The sequence below is a fragment of the Piliocolobus tephrosceles genome, chromosome 13 (genome assembly GCF_002776525.5).
Source record: "Piliocolobus tephrosceles isolate RC106 chromosome 13, ASM277652v3, whole genome shotgun sequence".
NCBI lineage: Eukaryota > Metazoa > Chordata > Mammalia > Primates > Cercopithecidae > Piliocolobus > Piliocolobus tephrosceles.
In genome coordinates, this window is record NC_045446.1 from 54136950 (window position 1) to 54164271 (window position 27322).

Genomic DNA, 27322 nt, shown 5'->3' on the forward strand with positions numbered 1-27322 from the left:
TAACACACTCATAGCCATCCTTTCAGCCAATCCTCCCAGCAGCTCTGACAAGAAGCAAGAATCAGCACAAAAGAGAAAACTGAGTGAGTAAATAACCACACCAAGTTTCTAGATACTGTAGTTGGCAAAACCAAGACCGGGATCCAAGTGTTCTCACTGAATTCAGAACTTGTTTTGTCACACTGCTGTTAAGGGGTAATCAAGGTATAGAAAATTAAGCATTGAGCATTATTCATAGACTTGACCAAGGCAGGGTAAGGCAGAAAATTTCCATCACTGGGCTATGAGTTCAAAGCCCACCCACTGACATTTGTGAAGCTGGGCCATGGGCAGTTTGTTTAATGTGCAAATGCTGACCGCAGATGTATATGGACACAGCTTTCAGCATGGTGGAAATAAAACAGGCTTTCAAATCAGATAGTCAGAGGTTAAATCCTGGCTCCATTACTCCCTGTGTCACCTTGAACAAGTTAATGATGTTTCTGGTCTTGGTCTCTTTACCCATAAACAGGTATAACAGTTCCCACCCCAGAGGGTTATTGTGAGATCACATGAATTTGTAGAGTGAATAGCAGTGCTGGAATATAGTAGATGCTCAACAAGGGGTAGTTTTCAATATTGCCATAAACATCATCATTGGGTCAATTCTGTGCCTTCAGTTCTGTATCTGGAGATGATTGCCTTCCATGGGCCATGTTACATGAACTTCAGAAGCCCCTGTGGTTACTAACCCCGCAGGGTATAAATCTGCCACCACTCAGGGCAGATGATGGCTAAAAAATTGAAGACCATTGCTTCCTTCCTGAGTGATGTCCATCTGTCTATTTCTTCTCCCTACTAGTTTCCTACTATTCTGGGAATTCCATGTATAACCAATACTACCTTTTCAAAGTCTGTTCATGCAGCCTGCAATTTTGGCATGAAATATTTATTTACTCCAGAAAGCTTAACCTAACAGAATCATACCTGGCCTCATTTAATATCCTGGCAGCTACTTAAAGCTTCTATCGATATACAATTTGGAATACTCGGGCTAGATGCTGGTTGAAGTTTGCTTGAAGTCACCAATGCTTAAATCTCACATGGAGTTTCTTTCAACACAGTATTTTCATGCAAAATCTCCAGAACCCCCCATGCAATAAATCCCAGCTTAAATCCAAATGCTTACACAATTAGCTGTGCTGGCCTGAGTTTATCTAAATCCAGATACAGGATGTTATTTTCTTAAAATTCAGGGAAAAGTGAATTGTTATTCTCTTCTTATTTTTTGGTAGAATACATTTGGCCCTCTAGTTCTGGGAAGGGCCTAGCATGGACCTTGAGTTACTGCTTTACCATCTTTTTTGTGGTTTCCTGTGAAGTGAACATTTCACTTGCACATGGCTGCTTTGGCAGCTGGTTCCAGGGACTGCTGCAAAATGCTCGTACAAGGAACACACCTGTAGCCTTGTCCTCTGCAATAACTCCTCCTAGCACCTCTCTCACACTCTTGTTCCCAACAGAACGTGTTTGTACAACTGTCCTTGGCCTTTAGAAATGACAGCTACACTCTGGAATCTAGAATTAACCAGGCTGAAAGGGAACGCAACCTGACAGAGGAGAACACTGAGAAGGAACTGGAAAACTTCAAAGCTTCCATTACGGTAATTGTGGAGCCTGATGTGAGGAATCCTTGGAGCAGGAACTGTCTCCAAGGGCCATACAGGGTGTCATCCTTCTCTCAGGTACCAAGTAGAGTCTCCTGAAGTGAAAAATTGAGCCAAGACTCTGACAGAGTGTTCCTCAGAGAGCTGGGGGGAACTGAGGCAGAGATCCCAAAGGCCTGGTTCCCTCAAGGCTGTGGGCAAATCCTCCAAACCCTTGGGAGCTTCTCAGAAGGGGGCAGGGTGGCCTGGGTATGACTCCTCCTTTCAGACCAGCCAGGGATAGTGTGTTCACATCAAGCTTCTCCAGGCACCAGAAGAAACTGTGGCCCAGGCCTGGCAGAGGCCACTTCTCTCAGCCTGGATGGGGCCCAGAGCTGGTTTCGTGAGAGCTGAGTCTAGGCTTGGTATGTGTCTTAGTGAGTTTGAGTTGCTGTAACAAAGGGCCATGGACTGGGTGGCTTAAATGGCAAACATTTATTTCTCATAGTTCTGGAGGCTGGAAGTCCAAGATCAGGGCACCAGCACGGTTGGGTTCTGGTGAGGGCCCTCTCTGGCTTGCAGACTACCACCTTTCCATTATATCCTACGTGGTGGAAAAAGAACAGAACTCTCTGGGGTCCCTTTTATAAGAGCACTAATTACATTCACGGGGGCTCCACCCTCCTCACCTAATCACCTCGCCCAGGCCCCACTTCACTATCACATTGAGGAGCTAGGATATGTCCCCCCAAAAGTCAGCAGATGATTTTGTAGGGGGCACATTTAGCCCAGTGGTCCCCAACCCCTGGGCTGGGCCACAAACCAGTACCGAACCATAGCCTGTTAAGAACCAGGCTGCATAGTAGGAGGTGAGCTGCCTGAGAGCATGACCTGAGCTCCACCTCCTGTCAGATCAGCAGCAGCATTCCATTCCCGTAGGGTCACGACCCCTATTGTGAACCGAGCATGCGAAGGATCTAGGTTGTACCCTCCTCATAAGAATCTAATGATCTGAGGTGAAACAGTTTCATCCCCAAACCATCGCCCCCACCAGGTTTGTGGAAAAATTGTCTTCCATGAAACTGGTCCCTGAGGCTGAAAAGGTTGGGGACTGCTGATTTACTCCATAACATTATTTGAGGACCCCAGTTGATGCTCCTACTCCTCTTCAGTCCTCAGCTTCACTCTGGCACCACTGTGAGCACCGAGAGACCTACCAGAAGTTGCTGGAGGACATCGCTGTCCTGCACCGCCTGGCTGCCCGCCTCTCCAGTCGAGCTGAGGTGGTGGGTGCCGTCCGCCAGGTGAGCCTCTCCAGCCCCCAGTCTTGCGGACTCTGCTCCACCTACATAAAGTAGAGCAATCACCCAAGCAGCGGCGACTACAGATACCAGTTAGAGGTGGCTTCCTCTGGGCCAGGCATCCTATGTACATCATTGCAGTATTATTCAGATTATTTTTGGCAGATCACTGAACCCTCAAGGTGCTTTGTGGAGAAAGGTTTCTGTGGACGCACAAGTTTGGGTATTACTGCATGCTATCTTTCTTTCTTGGAAATTTCTAACACGTTGGCCTAATCAAGGCTTTGATTGGAGGATAGTGGTGTCTAACACATTGGCCTAATCAAGGCTGTGGTGGAGAAGGCTGGTTCACTTTACCTACGTAGTTCCCAAACATATTTAACTGAAGAATTCCCCCCACAGCCCTCCATTTTATTTTTCTCAAAAAATACCTATTCAGCTCCCATGGAGATAGTATTTGGCAAAACATGCTTTAGGAAAACCTTCTTTGTCTCTTTAAATCCACCCAACAACCCTATAGATATCCTGTTTCCCAGATGAAGATGCAGAGTCTCAGAAAGTAAAAGCACTAGTGAGTGGCGGAGTGGGACACAGGCCCAGGTCTGGCTCTCTCTTGGCCCCTTTGAAGTCCTGAACCACAGAGAGCCCCGCCCTGGCCCCGCATGTTTTAGCAGGAGCACACTGCCTGAGTTCCAATCTGGGCTCCACCCTTCATTCGCTGTGTGACCTTGGGCTGCTTACCGAGGTCTCTCTGCTTCAGTCTTTTCAAGTATAAAATGAGGATGGTCACAGTATTTCCCATAGGGGGTTGCTGCCGTACTTGTAAAGCGTTTGGATGTTGTTATTATGTTGCTATGACATGAATCTATGTCCTGCTGCTCTGGTTACAAGAGAGGAGGTTCTTGGGGGTGGTGCAGCCCTGAGCAGTTCCTGTTAAATAAAAGGACCTGCTGCTGGGCCATGCCACCCTGTGTCCTTCAGGACAAGGACACCTGACTCAGCAGTGGTGCCCAGGAAGTCACTCCAGCTGGGAGCAGCAACACAGGAGGACTCTAGGGAAGTGGCTGGTCTCAGCCATGCATGGCTGTGGGACCTGTTCCTGCAAAGCCACTGGGTGTGTCCCTCTGTGGCCAGGCAGGGCCTGAGCTAGATCCTCTGAGGGATCTAACCAGGGTATGAGCAGAAAGAAATTGTTCTCATTGTGTGCAGGCTTCCCAAAGGTGTGCCTAAGCCCAACTGCCACTCATGCCATCTGCTCCCTTCTCCAAATGGCTCCCTCGTCTTGGCTTCTATGCCTCAGTCTTCGCCTTCCTCTCTGGCTCCACTGGGCCAGGCCAGGCTTCATTCCGTCTTTCCGTGCTGCTCTCACTGCCACCAGTCTCACCCCCTTGAGTCCCATCTCTATCTGTGACCTGATTATGTTACTCTCTTACTTTAAGGGAGATAGTCAATGGCTTCCCTTTTCCTTCAGAGTAAGTTCAAGTTCCTTTGTCTAGCATTCGAGGTCCTTCACAACCCAGACTTACAACTGACCCAACTGCTTGCTGATTCCTACAGAGGCAGGAGACCTGTAGTGTCTGGGCTTTCTGGGCAGCCCTGGTTTATGTCAATTGTCCCAGCACAATTTGTCATAGTGCCTTTCTTCACTCTCCAGAGGACTCCTGTCCAGAGGATGAAACCTCATCTACATATAAGCCCTGTGCTTCCCTGCCTCTAGAATCCTCTTGGAGTTCCCTGGCCTGAATGCTCTGTCCCTTCTGCCCTTGTCTACGTGTTCAGATGCTGCTCACATTCTATATCCACTTCATTCCATCTCCACGAGGCCTCCCCTGACCTGTTCTCTGCAAGCAGAAACAACTCTCCTCTGCCTCTCATCTCCTGCAGTGTAGTGGCTGTGTTTTTCTCATTCTCCCCGAGTGCAGGTGCTGAATCCACCTCTCAGCTCAGGCAGAGTCTCGTCCCTGTATCCTTTTGATTCTCCTAGCCCAGACCCTTGGGCTTGATCAGAGCAAATAAGTGCCAATGGAGCCTTTCCTCCAATGGCCTCATGTACTCACCCACTCCATCCCGGCAGGAAAAGCGCATGTCGAAAGCAACAGAAGTGATGATGCAGTATGTGGAGAATCTAAAGAGGACGTATGAGAAGGACCATGCAGAGCTCATGGAGTTTAAAAAGCTTGCAAACCAGAATTCAAGCCGCAGCTGTGGCCCCTCTGGTAAGGACCTAGGCTCCTGCCCCATCTTGGCCCTACAAGGTAGACTTCCAAGAGCTCTTGGCTAGGATTAGAGCTGTCAGAGCAGCCCCATGACTTATTACCAGTTGAGCAGCACCCCTGTCCGGTACTGTCCACAGGGGCCTCCCAGCAGCTCCTTCAGTGGGCCTGGCAGGGCAGTCTGGAACCAGGAAACATGAGCATTCCCAAAGTGACTTCCTAACTCCCAAAGCAATAAATCACAGTGGCTGACCATGGATACAAAGCCCACAGGCTACTAGAACTCTTGGACTTATAGCGTCTGAGAGTGACCCTAGACCCTGTAAGTCTGTGTGCTTTGGGACCCCCTTTTAGGCAGCACATGCTAAGGAATTTGGGCTTTATTCTGGAAAGCATTAGGGATCCAGCCAATGATTTTAATCAAGAAAATGACTTGATCATATATGTAGCTTAAGAAGATTCCCTTGAACTATGGTGTGGCAATTACATTACTGGGACAAACCAGGGACAGAAAACTCCATGAAGATGTTCTTGCAACAGTCCAGAGGAGGGGCGAAACCTGGGCAGCTAGGGTGGAGTGAGAGTCTGGCTGAAGATGTTACGGAGAAAAACAGCAGACTCATGGATAAGACAAATGTTTCAAAGAAATATTCTTGTTTAGAAGTTCTATATGAATTGCCATAGGAGACAGAGGAGGGCCCACCTGATTCTGCTTGAAGGGAGACAAGGAAGGCTTCAAAGAGGGATGGTATCTTGGTGTTTTAAAGTAAAAATAGGAGTTCTCCAGTCAATAGAGGAAGATACATCCCAGGTGGAGAAACCAGCATGGACAAAGGTGTGGAGACTGGGGGTGAAAAGAAGATGAAACAAGCAATTTTCCATAGTGGCGGTGTCGGGGTGTGGTAGTGACAGGTTGAAAGTGAGACTTGGTAGACCAGGGCCACATGCCAGGCCATGCTAGCAATTTAAACCTCTAGGCAATGGGGAGTCAATGGTAAGTTTATACCTCATGATGTAATCAGGCTTTATTTTTAGATTATTCTGACTTCAGTGGACAATATATTGGAGGTGTGCAAAAGCTGAGGTAAAGAGAGACACAGTAGGAGACTCTTTCTCAGTCCAGCAGGAAGAGGTTGGTGCCTTGGACCAGATCTCTCTGTGGGCACTGTCAGGGCTTAGACTCTGGCTGATGAGGGTGGCCAGCAGGAGAAAACAGACATTTTAGCAACAGGAATCCCTGTGGAATGCAAACATCTGTGTTACCAAGAGCTGCAGAAGGGAAAGTACAGAAAGTATAACAGATGGAGAAACCTTTATAAACAGGAGGTTTCACAAGTTTCCTGGAGAATATCAGTGACACGTCCCAGAGTCCAAAGGCAGCATGCACACATGCTCCAGACTGTCTGCTTTGGATCTGTCAGCAAGGCTCCTGACCCACATGCACCTGGGCTTCTAACAAACCATTTTCCGTCAGTGTTGGAAGCTGGAGAAGTTGCCGCCAAAGGAATCCTGATGCCATGGGCTCCTACATTTATTGCTGCACAAGGCCTCCTGCAAACTACCTTATCTAAGATTTATAGGATAAGCAGTTACCCATGAGTCTCATTCATTCATTCTACAGACATTTACTGAGTACCTTTGGTTTGCCCTATATAATACTGGAATATAGAGGTAAAGGGCACACAGTCACAGACCTAAAGGAGCTCCCAACCTTTGGGAAGTCAAGGCAGTGTAGCCAGTACTATGACAGAAGAAAGCAGACTTCCAAGGAGAACACACGACAGAGTCCCATATTCAGTCTAGGAGGATGATAAAACGCTTACCATAGCAAAGGTCAACGATAGCTGTACATGTTTTTCCAATATTTGTTTCCACTCTAGTTGTTCTTCCAAGCCATACCTCAGCTTGGGCTAGGCAGAGGGGCCGTAACCACTCAGCAGGTGTTTCCATAAGACACTCTATGACTGTTCCCTAATAGTGTTTGTGTCTTAAGCCTTTTATACAACCTCTGCAATCTTTGTCTATGCCTGGGGTTTTGAAACTACAGTAAATAAAATATCCCTGATTTCAAGGAAGGCGATATACATTTTTTTTAAAATAATATGTTTCTTTCTGAATATGAAATTTACCAATTGTCTGCATTTTGGATTATTTCCTTAATGTAGATTTCTAGAAGTATAAATACTAGCTCAGGGGAAAGAAATTTTTTAAGACTCTTAAAGCAAATTATTTTCAAATAACCCATTTATGTTTTCACTGAATGGGTTACAATACTCAATTCACTGTGCCATTGACACCATTCTTGTTCTTTCTTTTTGTAAGTATCCATGACTTCGATAGGCCAAAATTGTGTCTTATCTTACTGGTTTAATTGTATTTCTTGGCCTTTCCAAGTGTTTATGGAACATTTGTATTTCTACTTTTAAAAATTCTGTGTTTATGATCTTTGCCCCCTTGTAAGCTTGGTAGTTTACTAATGTATATGAACTCTTCACATGTAAAGAATATTTTCTGGTTCTGCTGTTTTGGCTGACTGGAAAACTTGAAAATCTTTTGACCACAAGCACTTAGAAATTTCTGCTGGACAAAATAAAGCAAACCTATGTCTAAATAGCTGAATCCACAAGAAAAGAAATTGAAATACCCAGATACAAGAAAAGAAAAGAGAACTGAAACCAAGCTGACCCTGCAGCTTCCTTGGGGACAAGTGGCAGCCTCAGTTATCTGGGAGCTGAGCTTTTACACTTGCCTGTGATCTGAGACAAGGCCTGGAACACCTATGGTAGAGAGTTGATACAGATTCCCACAGAAAGTTAAGGCTGTCCAAAGACTAGATCCTCAGATGGAATTTGGATAAGGAAAAATAATAATCACCAACCAGCAGAGAAACAAGGAAATTTCTTTCACCCTGGGCTCTAGTAGGAAAAAACACTTTCTCCTTCCTCATAGGAAAAGTACATACTCACAAAGTGACAGCAGTGATGATGCAATATGCAGAGGATTTGAAAAGAACAGCAAGATGGTGCCTCTAAGACATGTTAGAAATAAGTAGAAAAGCACTCTGGAGAGACAGATGCTGCACCCAGACACACAGGATTGCTCTAATAAAGCTTCACTGAAGATGACTTCACAACCTAAAATTATAAAATACACAAGAAAACAATTCATCATGAACAAAAATCATCAGGTACACCAAAGAATAGGATCATATCCTAAGAACCTCAGAAAATAAAATGATCTGATAATTTTTTTAAAGATAAGCTTTAAATTATTAGGGGTAGCTGGGTACAGCGGCTTACGTCTATAATCCCAACACTTTGGGAGACCAAGGTGAAAGGATTGCTTGAGGCCAGGAGGTCGAGACCAGCCTGGGCAACAAAGTGAGACCCTGTCTCTACAAAAAATAAAAATAAAAAACAATTAGTTGGATGTGGTGGTGGGAACCTATAGTTCTAGCTTCTCAGGAGGCTAAGGTGGGAGGATCGCTTGAGCCCAGGAAGTCGAGGCTGCAGTAAGCTGTGATCGTGCCACTGCACTTCATCCTGGATGACAGAGTGAGACCCTGTCTCTAACTTAAAAATTATTGGAGACATAAAAGAATGGATCAAAAACAGAGTAAAAGAAAACAGTTATCAAAGAAGAATAAAATAGAACTTCTCAAAGTGAGGAATAAAGTCACGGAAATTAAAAACTCAAGAGTTTAGGTGTGTTAGTTACTATATTTGAGGCTATTCTTCATTATTCCAGATCTCCTTCTGGGCACATTTTCCCATCCCCTTAAAGTCATAAGGCAAGGCCATGGGACTTGCTTTGGTGAATGAAATGTGAGTAGAAGGACGTGAAGGACATCTGAACCTAGGCCTTCAAGAACTAGTATGCAGTCTGCCCTGCTTCTTCCTCCTAACGTGATAACCATCATTGCTCCAGAATACTAGAAGGCCAGTATTAGGCTGAGTCCAGAATGAGGAAACACTGAACCAAGCCTGCTACAGACTCAGAAGTAAATGGGCATGTAGCATAAGCAAATCACATCTTCCTTGTTATCAGCCACTGATACTTTGGAGTTGCATATTATTACTATGCTATTAAACTAGTATAACCTAGCTTATCCTGATTGATTATAACATTTAAATCAAATTGGACACAGCTGAAGAAAAATTAGTTAACTTGAAGATAGGTTTGAGGAAGTTACCCAATGTACAGTTCAGAGAAATAAATTGATTAAAATTATGAAAGAAGCATTGAGATATGGGATAAAGAATGTAGAATGAGAAAGTCCCAAATACATTTATTAGGCCATCCTTAAGGGGAAAGCCAATGAGAGAAAATATTCCAAGAAAGAATGGCTGAGGATTTTCCAGAACTAAGGAAAGTCATCAATCATTGGATTCAGAAAATATAGTGAATTCCAACCAGGAAAAATAAAAACACACCAAAGAGAAACTACAGAACAGTAAAGACAAAGGGAAGATCTTAAAAGTCATCAGAGAGAAGATTATTTACAAAGGAATGACAATTTTCAATGGCAATAGTAGAAGAAGACAATGGAATAAACTCTTAAAAGAACTAAGAGAAAATAATGGTCAACCTAGAGATAACACAAATGGCTAAGATACCATGCAGGATTGAGGGCTTGGTAAAGACCATTTGGAGACAATTGAGAAAGTTTACCTCTCACAGACCCTCGCTGAAAGAACAACTAGAGGATGTACCTAAGGAAGATTGAAATTGAATTCAAACACATGCTCACAAATGTTCATTGCAGCACTTTTCACAATAGAAAAGACATAGAATCAACCTAAATGCCCATCAATGACAGACTGGATAAAGAAAATATGGTATATATACACCATGGAATACTATGCAGCCATAAAAAAGAATGAGATCATCTCTTTTGCAGGAACATGGGTGGAGCTGGAGGCCCTTTTGCAAACTAACACAGGAACAGAAAACCAAATACTGCATGTTCTCACTAAGAAGTGGGAGCTAAACATTGAGTACATATGGCCACAAACAAGGGAACAACAGGTACCAGGGCCTACTTGAGGGTAGAAAGTAGGAGGAGGGAGAGGAACGGAAAAAATAAATACTGTCTACTATGCTTATTACCTGGGTGATGAAATAATCTGTACAACAAATCCTCATGACAAGTTTATGCACCTGCACGTGTACCCTGAACCTAAAATAAAAGTTAAAAAAAAAAAAAAATTGAGCTCAAAAGAAACAAGTAGGATACAAGAAGGAATAGTCAACAAAGACATTTGTAAACATGTAGGTAAATCTAAATAAGCACTCTCTGTAGAAATCAACAAACATAATAATTTAGGAATACAAAAGCAAGGTGAAATAAAAATACTGGAAAGCAATATAATTAAGAGGGAGGGTTATTATTTTAAGGTTATTCAAGAAAAGAATAGCGATCTTGTTTAATTTTAAATTTAAAGTCAACATGTTCAAAAGTTGAGAGGACATGCTGAAGGTTAAAAATAGAATGTATAAGTTCCAAACAAATGTGTAGGGTGGGAGGAGGGGTGGAAAAAGTCAATGAATAAAACAGATAGAAAATATAAAATTACATGGTAGAAATAAATACAAATATATTAATCACAAGAATGATAACTAGTATAAACCTATTGGTTAATAGAGAATCTCAGATTAGATTGTAAAAAAACAGGCCAGGCGTGGTGGCTCATGCCTGTAATTCCAGCACTTTGGGCAGCCAAGGCAGACAGATACTTTAAGCTCAGGAGTTGGAGACCAACCTGGCCAACATGGCGAAATGCTGTTTCTACTAAAAATACAAAAATTAGCCAGACATAGTGGCACACATCTGTAATCCCAGCTACTCGGGAGGCTGAGGCACGAGAATCATATGAACCCAGGAGCTGAAGGTTGAGTGAGCCAAGATCGTGCCACTGCACTCCAGCCTTCGTGACAGAGTGAGAGAGTCTCAAAAAAAAAAAAAAAAAAAAACAGCTATGTGCTTTTCAAGAGACACACCAAAAATACATGGATATGAAAGAGAGAGAGATGCAGGCTAAATAATATTGGTCAAACTGAATCAAATTGAATTGAGCTAGCAAATACCTGTCTCTGAAAGTACTCAGGTGTTTCCCGGTGGTAGTATTATTCAGGCGCGAAGCTAAACATATTACATGAGTTATATCACTTAATGTATGTAGTAAGGAGAAGAAAATCCTGGGGTGGTAGCTTCCTTTGTTCTGAGTCATTTGGTAGGTAACATATTGAAACTACTTCTGTCAGCAAGTTTTCATTATTTACTGGCACCACACCTTCCTTGCTCATAGTTTCTCTGACTGTACATCCTTGAACGAGCATAAAATAACCCAATAAGTCTCGGTATTGCTGAGTAGTTGTCATACACTATCTAGGGTGTTATGCAGAGTGTGTTTAGTGGGGTCAGATAAAGATCAGAGGTCCAAGACTGGGGCTTCCTATAGTGAGAAGCGGAGTTAGGATAAAGGTTTTGTCCAAAAAAAAACCTCCACTCTGCAGCCCCATCTCAAAGGATGAAGTGCCAAACTCAGTGTCCCCAACACCCAGATCCTTGGGCTATCCCTTGAGGGCCAGTTCTGGCTCATAGATACCATAGCCTGGTTTCTGTTTCCTGCTGGTGCCTAGTCTGAAACTTACTTGTGCTCTCTTCTCTGCTCCCTCCTGCTGCAGAAGATGGAGTCCCTCGCACGGCACGGTCCATGTCCCTCACGCTGGGAAAGGTATGCATGTTCAAGGAATACCAGGGCTCCTGGAAAGAGTATGACAGAAGTTTCCATGGTCACCCAAACAATCATTCATTCTGGGATCCATGGATACCAGAGAATCTCTGAACAGAATTTCTGTTCGGCTTCCCACAGTCTCAAGTTTAGCCTCTGACATCTTACCTTTCTTGCTCGTGGTTTCCTTAACTATGTGTACATGCCTTAAATCAACATGAAATGATCATAAGCCTTCATATTGCTACAGGCAGCTTTAATACAGTCTCCAGGGTGTTACCCAGAGACTGTGGGGTCATTTCCATTCTGTATCTCCAAGATCTCATAAGCTAAAATAGAACAGATTGAGCATTCACTCACCACCAACAGAAAATTTGGGTCAACTTTGGCCACTCTCTCCACACCAATTCCATCATTGCTACTGCAAAACCAAAATATCCAGTGAATGCCATTTCAGCATTAGAAATGAGTAGGCTTTTTTCCCAAGCCCTTCTGAATTATGGCTATTGCTACCTCCAAGACAATGAGCCTGGTCACTTCTCTCCCCACAGAATATGCCTCGCCGGAGGGTCAGCGTTGCCGTTGTTCCTAAGTTTAATGCCCTGAATCTGCCTGGCCAAACTCCCAGTTCATCACCCATCCCCTCCTTACCAGCCTTGGTAAGTATGATGATGCCTGCCTCCCAGCATGGAATAGTAAAATAACCTTTCCTTCATACTCAGTCCTGGGGGGGTGACCAAATGGGGGCAGGGTCAACAAGGAGAGGAAATTTCCAGAATAGAATCTGAGTGATGGCTCAAAAACCCAATAGAGACTAGGCTGCATGTATTCTACTACTCTGGGAGGTCCTACTGCCCTTGAGCATGGTGTTGGCAGCTCAGCGTTCTTTGCAAATGATAACTCTTTTTGTGCTTACACCACAATCCGCCAAGGTGGTTATAATTTTTTTCTACTCTGCAGTGGGCTTAAGTAGCTGAAGTTTGTAATGTGTGATAGGTGGTAGAACAGCTTTGAACCCTAGGTTCTCTGTTTCGGGAGCCTGAGTTCTTCAACCCATTGTTCTCCTGCCTCAGTTCATTGTAGCATTGTTCATAACAATGAAAAGTGGGAAACAACTCCGTGTTCACTAGTAAGAGACTGGTTAAGCAAATGGATATCCCTATAAGGGGTTTCTGTAGAAGGGTCCATAACTTATTATGAATCAAGAGCAAGTAAAATAGGATATACAAAACCTAGTGTATAAACAGTATAATTCTGTTTTGTACTTTTTAAAAGAGTATGTTTCTCTGCGTAGACAGAAATTTCTGGTAGAAGATACGTGAAACAGCTAATAATGGTTATCTCTAGGCAATGGTAAAATAGTTCATTTCTGTTTTCTTCCTGATGCCTTTTTATATTTCTATAATATGAATATATTAGTAATATACAGGAAAAATACATTTCCATTTCTTTTAGGCAAAGACAGTTTGGATATAACAAAATATTTTCTGTATCCCAGGCCTTTGTGCATCTGGCTAATTCTCTCTAATTCTTTCTTCAGTGGTTTCTCTATCCCCTGCCTATGACTAGCACTACCCTATAAGGAAACAATCTGATTGTGTAAGCAATTGGAAATTCAAGCTCTATGTAATACCAATGGGTGGTACTCACTGTTTCCTGCCTCAAGCATTTCAATCATGTATGAAATCAACCTAAACTCCCAAATTACCCACTAAAATAGAACAACCTGAAAAAAATGTTTAAGGATATTGGAGAGGACTGGTTAGTGTGTTTTAACAGATCTATTTCCCATACTTTGCCTAAAAGCATAAATTTATTTTCCAAATATATATTCCTTTAGACTAGGGGCTGGCAATCAGGGCCATAGATTAAAAACCACACAGGGTACTTTTAAAACATTCTTCCCCCAGGCCCAACACCAAGATTCTGGAGTGGATCAATACTTTTTTAAAACCTCCCCCAGGTGATTCTAATGTGCAGCCAACATTGAGAACCATTACTTAAACCAAATCCATTGCAACAACACAACGTGGAAATCCTGGGGAACATATTGTAATGAAATTTCTGATTGAGCTTTCAATAGTGACTGGCATCTCTTGAGAATTGTACCTGGAGCTGTGTCTCTCGGGACAGTGATGGGCTTGTGAGAATCTATCACAGGGAGCCTGGGACCTGCACTTGTAGGAGGCCCACTGGTGTTCAGTCACAGTCAGTAAACAGGACAGAGAAAAACTGATGGCTCCTCTCCAGAATGGAGCCTCAAGATGTAAACTCTCCTCTTCACTTAAGGAAACTTAGCAGAGGCGAAGGAAAAGGAGCAAGCTGCATGTGCCGTAGAGGAAAGGAATGCTGAGGAAAGGAGGACAGGGAAGGCCCGAGGGAAAGGGCCAAGGTCTGGGCTCAGATGAAGATTGGAAAGTGGGGGCATGGAGGAAAAAGGAGAAGCAGCAGCCCCCCTCCCAGCATCATCAGAAGCCCAGCAGCTCTGGCTTCTTCCTTGCATAGCACACCCTCAGTTCTCTGTCTTCTGTTTTTCATTCAGTCGGAATCACCCAATGGGAAAGGCAGCCTACCTGTCACTTCAGCACTGCCTGCACTTTTGGAAAAGTAAGTTTGTTGATTTTCTTCTTTGCTTCAGGGATCTCTCAGGAAAATTTCCCCATTTTACTTTCCTTCCTCCCATTTTTATCCCCAAAATGCAGTGGAAAGCAAATTAAGTTTTAAGGGAAATGAATGAGAGTTTGAGACCGACAAAGATTTCAGAATCCGCTTGCAAGATTCTTGAACCGGGAAGATGCCCTGACTGAGGCCAAGTGTACCCAATCTGAGAGAGCCCAGAGAAGACTGGAGCCTTCTCTGCCAGTTGGGATTCTTTGGGCTACAGACAAAAGAAAGCCCCAACTCAATGGGACTTACTAAGTCCAGAGGTAGAGCTGCTTCTGGTACGGCATAGCAGGGCTCTAGTTCAGCATGCCTGTAACTTCCTTGCCTCTGGCCACGTTGTATGTTAACTTCATCGTCAGGATTGTGGCAAACGGCTGGTAGTTCCTGGCATCCCCTCCAGACAGGACAATACCTAGAGGAAGAAAGGGACTGTTTCTTGCCGTGTTCCTTTCTTAGGAATAAACCCAGAAACCTTTCACCAGTCTTCCCTATTATCTCATTGACAAATCTGGAAGGAGGTCCCTTTCTAAAAGAATCACTTTGGGAATGGGATTGTCATCATGGGATTTACACTATTCCCTGGGGTTGGTGAGAGGGTCAGCTTCCCAAAAAGCAAAATGACTCCATGAAGAAGAGTAAATTCCTGAACAGAATCATGTTGCTGTTGGGAACTAGGAAGGAAAATGCATATTGGATTAGCAGCCAGCAGTGTCTGTTATTTTCTAGGCATCTGTGCAATGTGCAGATCTTTTCATCCTCAGCCAGAGTAAGGCAGGCTGTTTCTATGCACTCAGAGGACTTCATAGCTTACTTTTCAAATTCTTTCATTTGCTTGCTGAAAAGCATCTGGATCACACCTGCTGCCTCTCGGAATTTTCCCCTTGTGTCTTTCCTCACTTGGTAGAACATATACCTTATTCTTCCTTCTTTCTTGCCTCAAGACAGCTTTAGTCCTTCATTTTTCTTTGCTGTCAGAAAAGTTTTGCTATCTGGCAGGGAAAGTGTATGTTGGGACCCTTTTCAATACAGACAGGCTCCCACCTCCAGACCCAGCCTGTTTCCTACATCTCTCATTATGTGCAGCCACCAGCTTATCACCCAGTGATTTGTCCCCTGTTAGTCTTGAAGTTTGCCCAGCATTTCTTCTCTTTACCACCTCACCCCCATAAGCTCACAGGTCCTTCGTGTTATAGAAGGTCTTTTGGGGTCTCTCTGTCTGTCTTTTCTTGATCACTACAGGGAAATTGTCAAGAGGTGACACAACCACCACCATGTGGACCACGTGGAAGTGACCGAGTTTACAGAAACTTACCAAGTCCCTAGAGTCATAGGGCCTCATCCAGGGTCCCTGAATCTCTCCAGAAATGGTCACCTGATGCTCTGACTGAGAAACCCACTAAAATTCTCCTTGCCAATCTTCCCTTTGGGTGCACGAATCCCTACTTCAGAGAACCCTCAACTCTAGCCCCATTCCCAACTCTAGGCCTGCAGAGCCACTCAAGGCAGAAGATCTCTGCAATAGACTCTAATCATGACAGAGCAGGGCCTGAACTCTGTAGAACTTATGCCAGGCCAGTTGAGCACTTCTGTCCAAGGCAGTGGGGATCATGAAAACATGAATTATCCTTGGTAAGGGAAACTGAGGTACAAAATTGGAGACAATAAGCAGCAGCCCCAAATTAGGAGCATCAATGGGTAATAATCAATAGTGCCATCACCTTTCCAGGGGTTTATAGAACCTGAAGAGATAGAGACAGAGTGGGAATTAAGGCAAGTCAAGCACACTGGGGTTGACTCTCCAGTTGGGAATATGCCCATGTAAGAATGGTTGCAAAGAGGGGAGGGCATCTTCAGATTAAGAGGGGTTCAGGATGAACAACAGCTTCCCCTTCTGGATTTCTCGAAGATGTAAAGTGATTTCCATATAAAACTGGAAACATGGCCAGGCATGGTGGCTCACACCTGTAATCCCAGCACTTTGAGAAGCCGAGGCAGGTGGATCACAAGGTCAGGAGTTCAAGACCAGCCTGGTCAAGATGGTGAAACCCTGTCTCTACTAAAAACACAAATAAATAAATACATAAATAAATAAAAACTAGAAACATTTACTTGATTCCCAATGGACTAACAATGAGACAATATATGAGTAAAAGTGAATTCTTATCTTCTGTCCTATACACAAACACTTAGTCAATTCTAGCTGCCCTTGCCATATTGTGAAAGAGAAATAATGTGTTATAGTTTAATATACATTGCTTCAGAGATTGTTGTATTCAGCTTCGTATTAAAATGATTTCACCTTTCCTAAGAATACAGTGACGAAGCAGGAAGGGTGCTGGCTAAGCAAAGGATAAGAAGATCAAATACCCTGAGGCTAGTTTACAGGAAAATACTTGAGAGCTGATTACACTGCTCCATGAGATTTCAGAGAATGCTGAGCCTTGTTCTTGGAGGTCATTTCGTAATGAACACTCAACAAGGGCCTAGAAACCTGTACACTTAAACATATGGGTGGAGAGTGATATTTAAAATTAGTCTTGAAGAGAAAACAAAAGCCCAAGAGCAGTTCTGCAAGTAGAAATAGCTATGTAATTGTAGTCTTTTGTTCTTTCATTCCTTTAACAATTAATCCCCAAGGGCCAGGCACATAATATGTACTCAGGGAGCTCACAGTCTAGGGGGAAAGACAGATGGGAAGCAGCCTATTCTAATACAACACGATGGGTGGGATCGCAAGGAAGTGTAGGTTGCTAAGGGAATGACGCAGCAGAAAATGAGCAACTAACCCGATTTTGGTGTAAGGTTGGGGGAAGTGGGGAAGTAGGGGGAAGAGGGAGTTTAGGAAATGATTCCCCTTAGCTGGGCAGTGGCTCACGCCTGTAATCCCAGCACTTTGGGAGGCCAAGGCGAGTGAATCACTTGAGCTCAAGAGTTTGAGACTAGCCTGGGCAATATAATGAAACCCCATCTCTATAAAAAATATAAAAATTAGCCAGACATGGTGGCATGCACCTGTAGTCCCAGCTACTCGAGAGGCTGAGGTGGGAGGATGACTTGACCCCAGGAGGCAGAAGTTTCAGCGAACTGAGATTGCACCACTGCACTGCAGCCTGGAGCCTGAGTGACAGAACAAGACCCTGTCTCAAAAAAAAAAAAAAAAGTTTCCCTCTAGGAACTTACTTTTAAAGTAAAATCTAAAGCGTACATAATTAACTAGGTGACCAGGAGGTTAACAACATTTCAGGCTTTGTCCATGTGACAAAGTATGGAGTATTCAAGGAATGATGATAATGATAAGGATGACAATGATAACAGATGACAATGGTAATTACTGTTGACTATTTACTGCACTGTTGACAATGGCAATTACTGCTAACTATTTACTGCACCTCGTTTTATGCCAAGTGCTTTACTAATTGCTTTGTATTAAGAATCTCAGTTAATCCTCACAGTAATCCCATGAGGTAGGTATACTATTAATATCTCTGTTTTATAGATGAGGAGACTGAAGGTCAGAGAAATCGTCACTTGCCTGGGGTTACAAAGCTGGTAGATAGCAGAGCACATGCCCTTACCCTTTTAATAGACTGCCTAACTGGAAGGATAAAACAAAGTTCAGTGTGACCATAGAGAAGAGGATGAATTTAAGAGCTATTTTTGAAAGAGCCTGGTGACCGACTGGGCATGGAGTGGAGAGCAGAGTTGGGGTGAGAGACAGGGTATGCGTGGAACCGTTCACGGAGGGATCAGCAAAACCAGGATGTAGATGATGCACAGGGTTAGTGTCAAAAAGGGGTTATTATGTTAATGTAGCACAGAGCAATTTTAACTGTCTAAAACTAGCCATGTTTCTATACTCTTGAAGCACCCAGGGTAAATTCCTTAAAGATTTCATAGGACGCTAAATGTGTACAGTCAGCAACTCCCCTTTGCTGGTGGTATTTTGGAGTGAATTCCCCCCCTCCGCCACCACCCCAATAAACTTGTGGAGGACCCCAGGTATCTAGGACTGAGTAACGGGGAGTAAGGAAGCTTGGGTTCCCTGTGCTGGGCTTGTCAGAGGGAACCATGGCAGTGGGGGTGACTTGGAAACATTGCTGAGCCCAAGAAGATATGCCCATCACAAAGGATAGTAGTCACTTTCAAATATTGTTTTCCACATGGGAAAAGTTGAATCTAATATACCTGCCTGCCCAAAAACATATTTTGACTAAATAGTTCTTCACATTACTGAGAGCTGAGCACAATGACAAACATTTTTGACCTGGTGCATGTGTGAGAACAATGAGCCTCATTTCCATGAATCATCTCAAAGAAAGCACATAGGATTTCAGGCAGGGGACAGATGCCAAGATCCATGAGCCTTTGGGCCAGAAATCTGTAGGGTAGGCACAGGCTGTGCTCAGCTCCAGTTTATAGCCATGATTACAGATTTCTTTAGCCCAACCCAAACACTGGGTTCTCAGGAAATAACCATTTACAGAGAGGACTTGTGCCTTTAAAAACATTCCTAGGTAGGGACTGGATAAGTCATAGTGAAACCGATGCAACTTGACAGGCACTTAAAGGTACCCACTGTGTGCCAGGAACTATTCTGATCCAAACACAGTCCTCCTTCCTATGATTACAGTCATATGCAGGTATCTGAAACATCAGTGCCCTCCCTGTGAGTCATGATGTCACAGAGGTGTGGCTGCAGAATAGAGGGAGAGAGAGGGCCAGGTGCGGTGGCTCACACCTGTAACACCAGCACTTTGGGAGGCCAAGGCAGGTGGATCACTTGAGGCCAGGAGTTCGAGACCAGCCTGGCCAACATGGTGAAACCCCATTTCTACTAAAAATACAAATATTAGCCAGGCGTGATGGTGCACTCCTGTAATCTCAGCTACTTGGGAGGCTGAGGCAGCAGACTCACTTGAACCTGAGAGATGGAGGTTGCAGTGAGCCAAGATCATGCCACCGCACTCCAGCCTGAGTGACAGAGCAAGACCCTGTCTCAAGAAAAAAAAACAAAAAAGGAGAGATCAACTTTAACCAGAGGGTGTGGGGGAGGGGAGAACACCCGCAAAGGTTTCACAGAGGAGAAGGCATTTGAGCTTAGTCTTATAGATGCTTAGGGAGAAACTTCCAGATAGTTAGATAAGATATTTAAAAAACTACAAGCTCAATTCAGAGGTCAGGAGAGGACAGCAAACATTTTACATATTGTGTTTTCCCCACTTCCCACCCTACCCACAACCCCTCCCCCCCCCCCCTACCCCCCACACACACATTAAACAAAGGCCGTCCCAACCACTTACACTCTAGACAAGCCGCCTTGAAAAGAGGGATAGCATAGAAGCCACAGTCCAGTCTGAGGGCAGGAAGGGCTTCACTCACCAGAGTGAAAGGACGAGACTTCTGTTGAAAGAAAGGCAGGGGTTCATGGGGGCTGGAAAGTCCATCTTGACACAAAGGTAGAAGACCAAGATGAGAGTCCCAGCACCAATAATGTGAATTTAGGCAAGTCACTTAATCAACCTGAGCTTGGGTTTCTTATCTGTGAAATGGGATAATACTCCACCTAGGTGACAGATAGTGCAGTCAGAAGAATGGGTGCATATCAGACTGCACAGGGTAAAATTTGAGTTCTACCACACACTGGTTGTATGATCTTGGGCTGGTCCCAAGATCATATGACAGATATGAAAGCACTTGAAATGCGATCCTCATGCTTCAGCCTAATTTTTCTGAGCCTTGGTTTCCTCATCTGTCAAACAGAAAACAGTAATACCTTCTTGGGTCATTTGTGAGCCATAAGTGAGATGTTAGACCACAGTCTGATACATATAAGTTAATTTTTAGCTCTTCTCATCATTGGAAAGATCAAGTGAGAGGATGTATATGAGAGCCCTATAGGGGAGCTGAAATGGACAGAAGATCTGCATGTAAAAGGGTCAAGGAAATGGGCTTCCTGGCCCTGCTAAGGAAAAGTTTTCTTCTCTAGAGATCAATGACCCAAGGACAATGAGAGCTTTGTTTACGGTCACTCTTCTGCAAAATTCTAAGGTGCATAGTGTGTGATGACACACAATACATGTGCACCTGAGAAATTTCCTAAAGCCATTTTATGAAAATATAATGTTAATTTTACCATACCTTAAATTGGTTCACATTTAGGGTTCCTCTGACTCTGACGTGTCTCAGTAATATATAACAAATTCTTCCTTGATGGTATAAATAATTGCCTGGATTTTTTATGAGTCATATTTGGAGGTAGCTCAGATTGCTCCCAAAATGAACCAATACATTTACTATATAACAATAATAATATCAGATATAATAATTTGTTGAGTACCATATTCCAGAAAGTTTATTTACATTTCTTCATTAATTCTTACACCCCCACCATCAGGTATGTATTACTATCCCCATTTTACAGTTGAGGAATCTGAAGTTCAGGAAGATTAAATAATTTCCATGTCTTGGAGCTGGGATTTGAATCCAAGTTTGCCTCAGGCAAGTTTTTTTCCTCTATACTACACTGTCCTCCTTCATGCATTCTTAACCTTAAGGAACCTCTAAGGCTGACAGCTGTGTATAAATCAAAAGTCTGATACCAGTATCTCATTTCATATATATATATATATTTCATGAAAGAATTACTTTCCCTGCCCTTGGCTGTAGCTATGTTTTTCTCCTCTTGCTGTAGTGATTTGGATAAATAGGAAACTGCACATTAGGCCAAGGTCACATGGAAGGGAGTGGATAATGTAATTTGCAAAAGGAGAAATGTTATGAATAGCTGGTATTTTTAGAGCGTTATCTTTCTTGTTCACAATGGGTTGTGGTTTCCAGCCTGACTAAATGTAAATTTTAAAAGGTCTGAGGAAAACTAAGAGATGGGAAACTGATGCCAAGAATGAGGAGAAGATACAAGGCTCACTCATAAACCCTGTCTGAGAGGTCAGGGAAGGTGGCAGCTGTGATCTTTCAGAGTCCTGGCTAGAAAGCTCTGCTCACAGTGTTGCCTTGTTGGAGGACTCCTCCATGACGACATTGCTCCCATTGAGAATCAGGACACGAAGGTGGGCTGCAGGATTTCTAGGGAAAGCATAGCCGTCTGGATACTTCCTTTAAACTTGTGATCTCATACCCGCAATGATCTCCCAGCACCACCCAGACATCCTACCATGATGTTCTAGCATGTCTGTTTTTCTTCTTTCTCATGTAACTCTTTTACACCTCTCCTCTCTCCACAGACCTTCCCAGACCCCTCTACCTCTCACTCTCAGCAGATGACCTTGCTCTCTACTTTATAGAGAATACCTAAGCTACATTCCCACAGGAGCCCTCTCACTTTCCTTCACCAGATCTCCAGCCCAACAAGTTCATCATCACCTTCCCTTTGTTAGAAACAAGGAGAGACTCTCTACTTTCCCAAAGTCTGTCCCTATTTCGTTTTGCGAAGACTGAGTTCCTTTGGGCATCCCTTTCTCTCATCCTCTCTACTGGATCATTTCTACCTACCTTCAAATGTGCATCCTCCCTTGACCTACTTCAGCTGCACACTCCCTCCAACACACACCTCTACACTCCTTCCTACTCGAATTGCTGTGTCTGTGACTTCCCCTTTCCCACCTCCCCTTCATTACTTTACATTCCATCCTGCGCTTGGCTCCCACCATTACATAGAGGCTCCTCTTGACCTCTGTTTTATCAAATCTAATAGTCACCTTGTCTGTGTGCTTCAAACTCAGAAGTGTGTGGCACTGTTAACTCTTCCCACCTTGATGTGCTCTTATCTCCTGGCTCCCAAGACTCCACCCGCTCCTGGGTTTCCTCCTACCTCTCAGGCTGCTAGTGCTCAGCCTCCTCTGAAGATGCCTTCTTTTCCACCTGAGCCAAGTGTGGCAAAGCCTCATGGCTTGGTCCTGGGTCCTCTTCTTGTCTTTCCTCAATTATCTCCCTAAGCAATCTTGTCCGTCCCCATGGCTTTAAGTAACATTTATGTTCTGATGATACCAAATGAATACCTCCAGCCTAAAACTCTTCCCTGACTCACTTTGATGAATTCAACTGTATACTTGACATCACTCTTTGGATACCTCACAGGCATTGCAAATATCTCTTGTCCAAAGGTTAACTCCTGCCACTCTGCCTCTTTTTAAGTTCTCAAACAACTCAGCACCTTTTGTGTCTCAGAGTCTTTAAATAACCTGCATTATCTTCCTGGAATGATCTCTCCTCTGCTTTTTTACTGAGTTTTGCTTTGGCATCCAGGCTGGAGTGCAATGGTGCGATCTCGGCTCACTGCAGCCTCTGCCTCCTAGGTTCAAGTGATTCTCCTGCCTCAGCCTCCCGAGTAGCTGGGATTAAAGGCGTGTGTCACCACACCTGGCTAATTTTTGAATTTTTTGTAGAGATGGGGTTTCACTACGTTGGCCAGGCTGGTCTTGAACTCCTGACCTCAGGTGATCCACCTGCCTCGGCCTCCCAAAGTGCCGGGATTACAGACATGAGCCACCGCTCCCAGCCCTCTTGTCTGCTGTTAATACATCTGACTTCTCATCCTTCAGGCCTGTACTTCAACTTCAGCACCTCAAAGAGGCCTTTTCTAACTATTTACTCTAAACACATTCTCTTCTTGTTATTTTCTGTCACTGTACAGAATTTCTTTCATAAAAGTCATAATTTGTAATTAATCACATATTTTTTCTTTCCTTTTTTAGGGTTTTTCCTTCCGCTAAGTTCCATTTCTTTATTTTCTAATGTGCCCCCAGCACATTACAATGTGCCTGTGGCTGAGTCATGCTCAGTGGATATTTGAAAAAATGAGTGAGGGTCTTCTGGTGAAAGACAACAGGAATGGAATGACCTTAAACATGCTGGTCTGCCCCCATTTTCCTCATCTCAGTGTTGTAGAGCACCCATTACAGCACCTCCTGGAATAAGAATAAACGCCAGTTTGGGAGCATGAGGAGAAGGAGAGCTGGTGAGGTATTTAATGGGCTGAGGACTATTCATGGACTAGGACCTTTATAAAATCTTGTCTCAGGGTAGAAGGATTGAGAAAAAATCTGAAAGCTACTGAAAAAGCCTGAGTTTCCTCACTCCTCGTCAGGAATCGGGCCAAAAACATGGTTTTGTTTTTAGGCCTCCACCTTTTTCTGAAATGATGCCCTGTACTTCCCTCTTCTCACTAGTGGAAAGACAAATGGGGACCCAGATTGTGAAGCCTGTGCTCCTGCGCTGACCCTGAGCTGCCTAGAGGAGCTTAGTCAGGAGACCAAGGCCAGGATGGAGGAAGAAGCCTACAGCAAGGGGTGAGTCAGACCTCAGCCACCCCGAGGGCACCTGACAGGTCTCAGAGGATGCCTTCCCACAGGTCCTTCCCGTTTCTTAGAGGCTTTAGGGAAGTAACCAGTGGCCACAGGACCTCCTTGCCACAGGAAGGAACTACATTGGAAAGAGCAAAACTGTTCCACAGGAAGGACAGGAGGAAGCAGGGTCAGAGGGTGTGGTTAGACAATAACGAGACTGCCCTCTTTTTAGGCAGAGTGCCACCAGAATGCCACCGCTCAGAATAGTCTGGAAATCAGGGGCCCTGGGTGGGTTCCTCTTGGTGGTGCCTGAGGCTTCCTGACACGTGCTCAGAGCAGTCATGTTGCAGCCAGCAGTGTCCAGGAGCAGCTGCAGCTCTGCTTCCTAGAACTGCTTTGGTTACTCCTTCCTCCTATAAATGGAGTCTCTTCAACTTCCAACTGCTTCCTCCTCCATTTGAGCTTCAATAGCACCCATGGCCAGTTGTCAGCACTGGAGAGACCAAGTCCTGAGCAGGGCCCAAGCCTCAAGGTAGAGAATCACCTCCAACCATGTATGGTGCCCTAAGCGTCTCCTGTCTCCATAGCTCATGAGGAAGACATAGCTTCCCACTGACACAGAACCCATGGACTTCAGCGGTAGGTTTGCCCAGCCAAACTGCTAGTGTTAGACACTCAGCGTAGGACAAGTGAACAGAGTATGTTTGGGGTAATATTGATCCTGGGGGAGAAAAACCACAAGGGTTTCTCTTGGAAAGCCTGCCTTTTTCACCCACCACTGTCCTCTATCCTTGGAATGCATAGGCATGAACTCCTTCATTGGTTTTGTAAACGTTTACTGAGTACCTCTCTAGGTTAAGCCATGTGCCTGGCACTTCCAAAAAACATTCCAACACCCTCCGAAATGAGTGTCACCCTCCCTCTTTTACAGATGAGAGGCTGAAGCTCCACGGTCATGTGGAGAACAGATACAATCTCAGCCCTACAGAATGTTTTGTGGGTTAAGAACCCAGTCAGGAGACCCTGTGCCACATTTTTTCCCTGTCAGTTTTGTCACACTTTCACGTAAACAGGAAGGATGACTGAGGAGTGAGGGGAAATGGTACTGGCGTGAGCTGCCTTGGGATTCAGTGGAACTTCCCAGCTTTTTCCTGTTTTGTGGAACCACAGGAAGCACATAATTATTGGAGGTGCTGCTCAAGTCCCCTCCCCTAGGAACTCAGGAGAGGACGCACTGCACCTGGCCTTTCCAGACTCAGCTGTTCCTTTTTGCCCCCCAGATTCCAAGAAGGTCTAAAGAAGACCAAAGAACTTCAAGACCTGAAGGAGGAGGAGGAAGAACAGAAGAGTGAAAGTCCTGAGGAACCTGAAGAGGTAGAAGAAACTGAGGAAGAGGAAAAGGGCCCAAGAAGCAGGTGGGAAGCCTGTGTTTGGAGTCCTTGCCATTGCTGAAATGGGTTACAATTCGTCTAATTTGGATTTGCCAGTCCAGGGCAGCAGTGAATCTCGGGCCCCAGTGAGTCGCCAAAGAAACCAAGAGGGCATGCATGTTGGGAAAGAAGTAGAGGAAATCCCAAAGAGCCAAGATAGCTAGCAATGAGAAGTTTGCAAGAGCTTGAGAGGTCAGGGGTAGTCATGGGAAGGGAGAAGGGCCCTAAGTGGAGTTCCTCCCAGCCCAGCCATGGTTAGCTCATTTCCCAGATGAAATCATGGGTAGCCACCCCATGAAAAGGCCCAAGACCAAGAGAGTTGACTTGAAGGCCTGGAGTGTGTTTCTTACAAAACAGGGACAGGGAGGACACATGGAATAGAGGGCAAACTCAGCTCAGTGGCAAAGGTGAGTCTCCAGCAGGTGCCTACCATGCTGACCAATCAAGCTTGGTCACCCAGATGGTGTTTTCACTTTAGTTTGGAAATACTTGGGGTTTTCTTTTAAAATACTTTCTATTTCAAAGGTACGTTCCCCTAAGTTGGGGGAGGATATAACATGTAGATAAAGAGAATATAGACCTGTATCTTGTCCCACTTGTGGTTCCTGCCTGGCCTTTAGGATGCAGAATCATAGAAATGACCTCATTTAGTTCCAGGGCACTCCATGCAATAAAGTATTATGGGAATGAGGTCTCGCCCCACCTGGCCCGAATTATCCCGCAGAAGTACATGCTTAGGGATAGGATAGCCTAGCACCCATAGAAGAGGTACACTCTACCCCATAGATATAATAACCATGCCAACATTCTGGATTTTCAGGACAGCCCAATTTCATTTATTCAGCTGTGTTGTCTCTATTAGTGTATTTAAACCACAAGTCTTGAATTTTGATTTTTTAAAATGTAGTAATAGCCACCTTGGAAAAACTTCACCAAAATCTTTGCTTTTAGACCCCTGGGCTATCTTGGGGTCCAGGGCAGCTCCAGACAAAATCTTTAATCAGCTGCTGAAATATTATCTAATCCAGGTATGTATCTGTGCCTCATTGCTGGAAAACTCTGGAAACCACATGCATGCAACAAATAGGTAATGAAGTGAAGATTAGAAGCAAAATGGATAGGCACACAGGAGCTACCAACAGAGCCCAGTTGGTGCAGGATTCAGCTAAAGTGAGAGGTCTCCACCCATGCAGGTCAACCCCATTATTCAAGGGAAGAGCCACTAGGAGAACTGGAGAAATGCTTCTCCACTGAAAACAAATCACACACTGCCTCCCCAGTGAAAGAACCTCCAAGTTTAACAATTAAAGTGCAATCCCTACTCCAAGCAACCAGATCCTGTTCTCCTTAGGCTTCACCTCCCTCCTGAGGGTTCTCTGCTCATATTTCTCCGGCCACCACATTGCCCTCCTCCCCTTTAATGCGGTCAACCAAAGCCCTGGACAAAAAGCCCTTCCCCTGGCACCCGTGAATACAGCAGAAACCAACCGGAACCTCTAACACTTCCAAACACTGAGAAAGAACAAAAGAGAAATAAACAGAGAGAGAGAGAAAGTACATGGAATATAAACAGTCTGGTTTGCAAAGCAAGGGGATCAATGTCTTATCTAGCTAGTTCAATCTCAGGCAATTGTTGGCTCCCTCCCATTTCATGAAACCCCCGGGGAAGTAAGGCTTAGGTTGGTTCCTTTCTGTCCAGCTCCTGGTCATCAGTGTGTGGCAATGGTGCCTGTAACATTTATCATGCACCTGCTCTCAAACATGATTTCTCCACTGAAATGTTGGTACCTCACTCACAAGCAAGGTTTGAGGTTATTAAAAGTTCCATGTCCTACTTAGTGCATTTTTAAAACACTGGGTTCAGCCCAGCTGCTGATCACTTAAGAGATTCAACATCACACATTAAAGTCTTTTTGTCTGAGTCACATATCTGTTATATATAACAATTTATATTACAAATATTGCTCTCCTGAGGATCAGTTTAAATAAACTTTGGGTGAACCCCAATATCTTAACCATGTTAAAACAGAGAGCACAGCCTTCTGACATTGAA

The 27322-nt window shown here is 44.2% G+C and overlaps 1 protein-coding gene across 6 annotated transcripts in view; it reads left to right on the forward strand.

Annotated features, from left to right (window-relative positions):
* The window catches only part of MRVI1 (murine retrovirus integration site 1 homolog), a 119613-nt gene that overhangs the window by 86998 nt on the left and 5293 nt on the right, over positions 1-27322 (forward strand). For all 6 annotated transcript variants that reach the window (XM_023189979.2, XM_023189983.2, XM_023189984.2 and 3 more), the window contains 8 exons: positions 1503-1643; positions 2798-2929; positions 5001-5142; positions 11827-11876; positions 12425-12532; positions 14416-14480; positions 23723-23842; positions 25120-25254. In XM_023189979.2, the coding sequence (XP_023045747.1) occupies positions 1503-1643; positions 2798-2929; positions 5001-5142; positions 11827-11876; positions 12425-12532; positions 14416-14480; positions 23723-23842; positions 25120-25254 (893 nt within the window). The remainder of the gene's footprint in view (positions 1-1502; positions 1644-2797; positions 2930-5000; positions 5143-11826; positions 11877-12424; positions 12533-14415; positions 14481-23722; positions 23843-25119; positions 25255-27322) is intronic.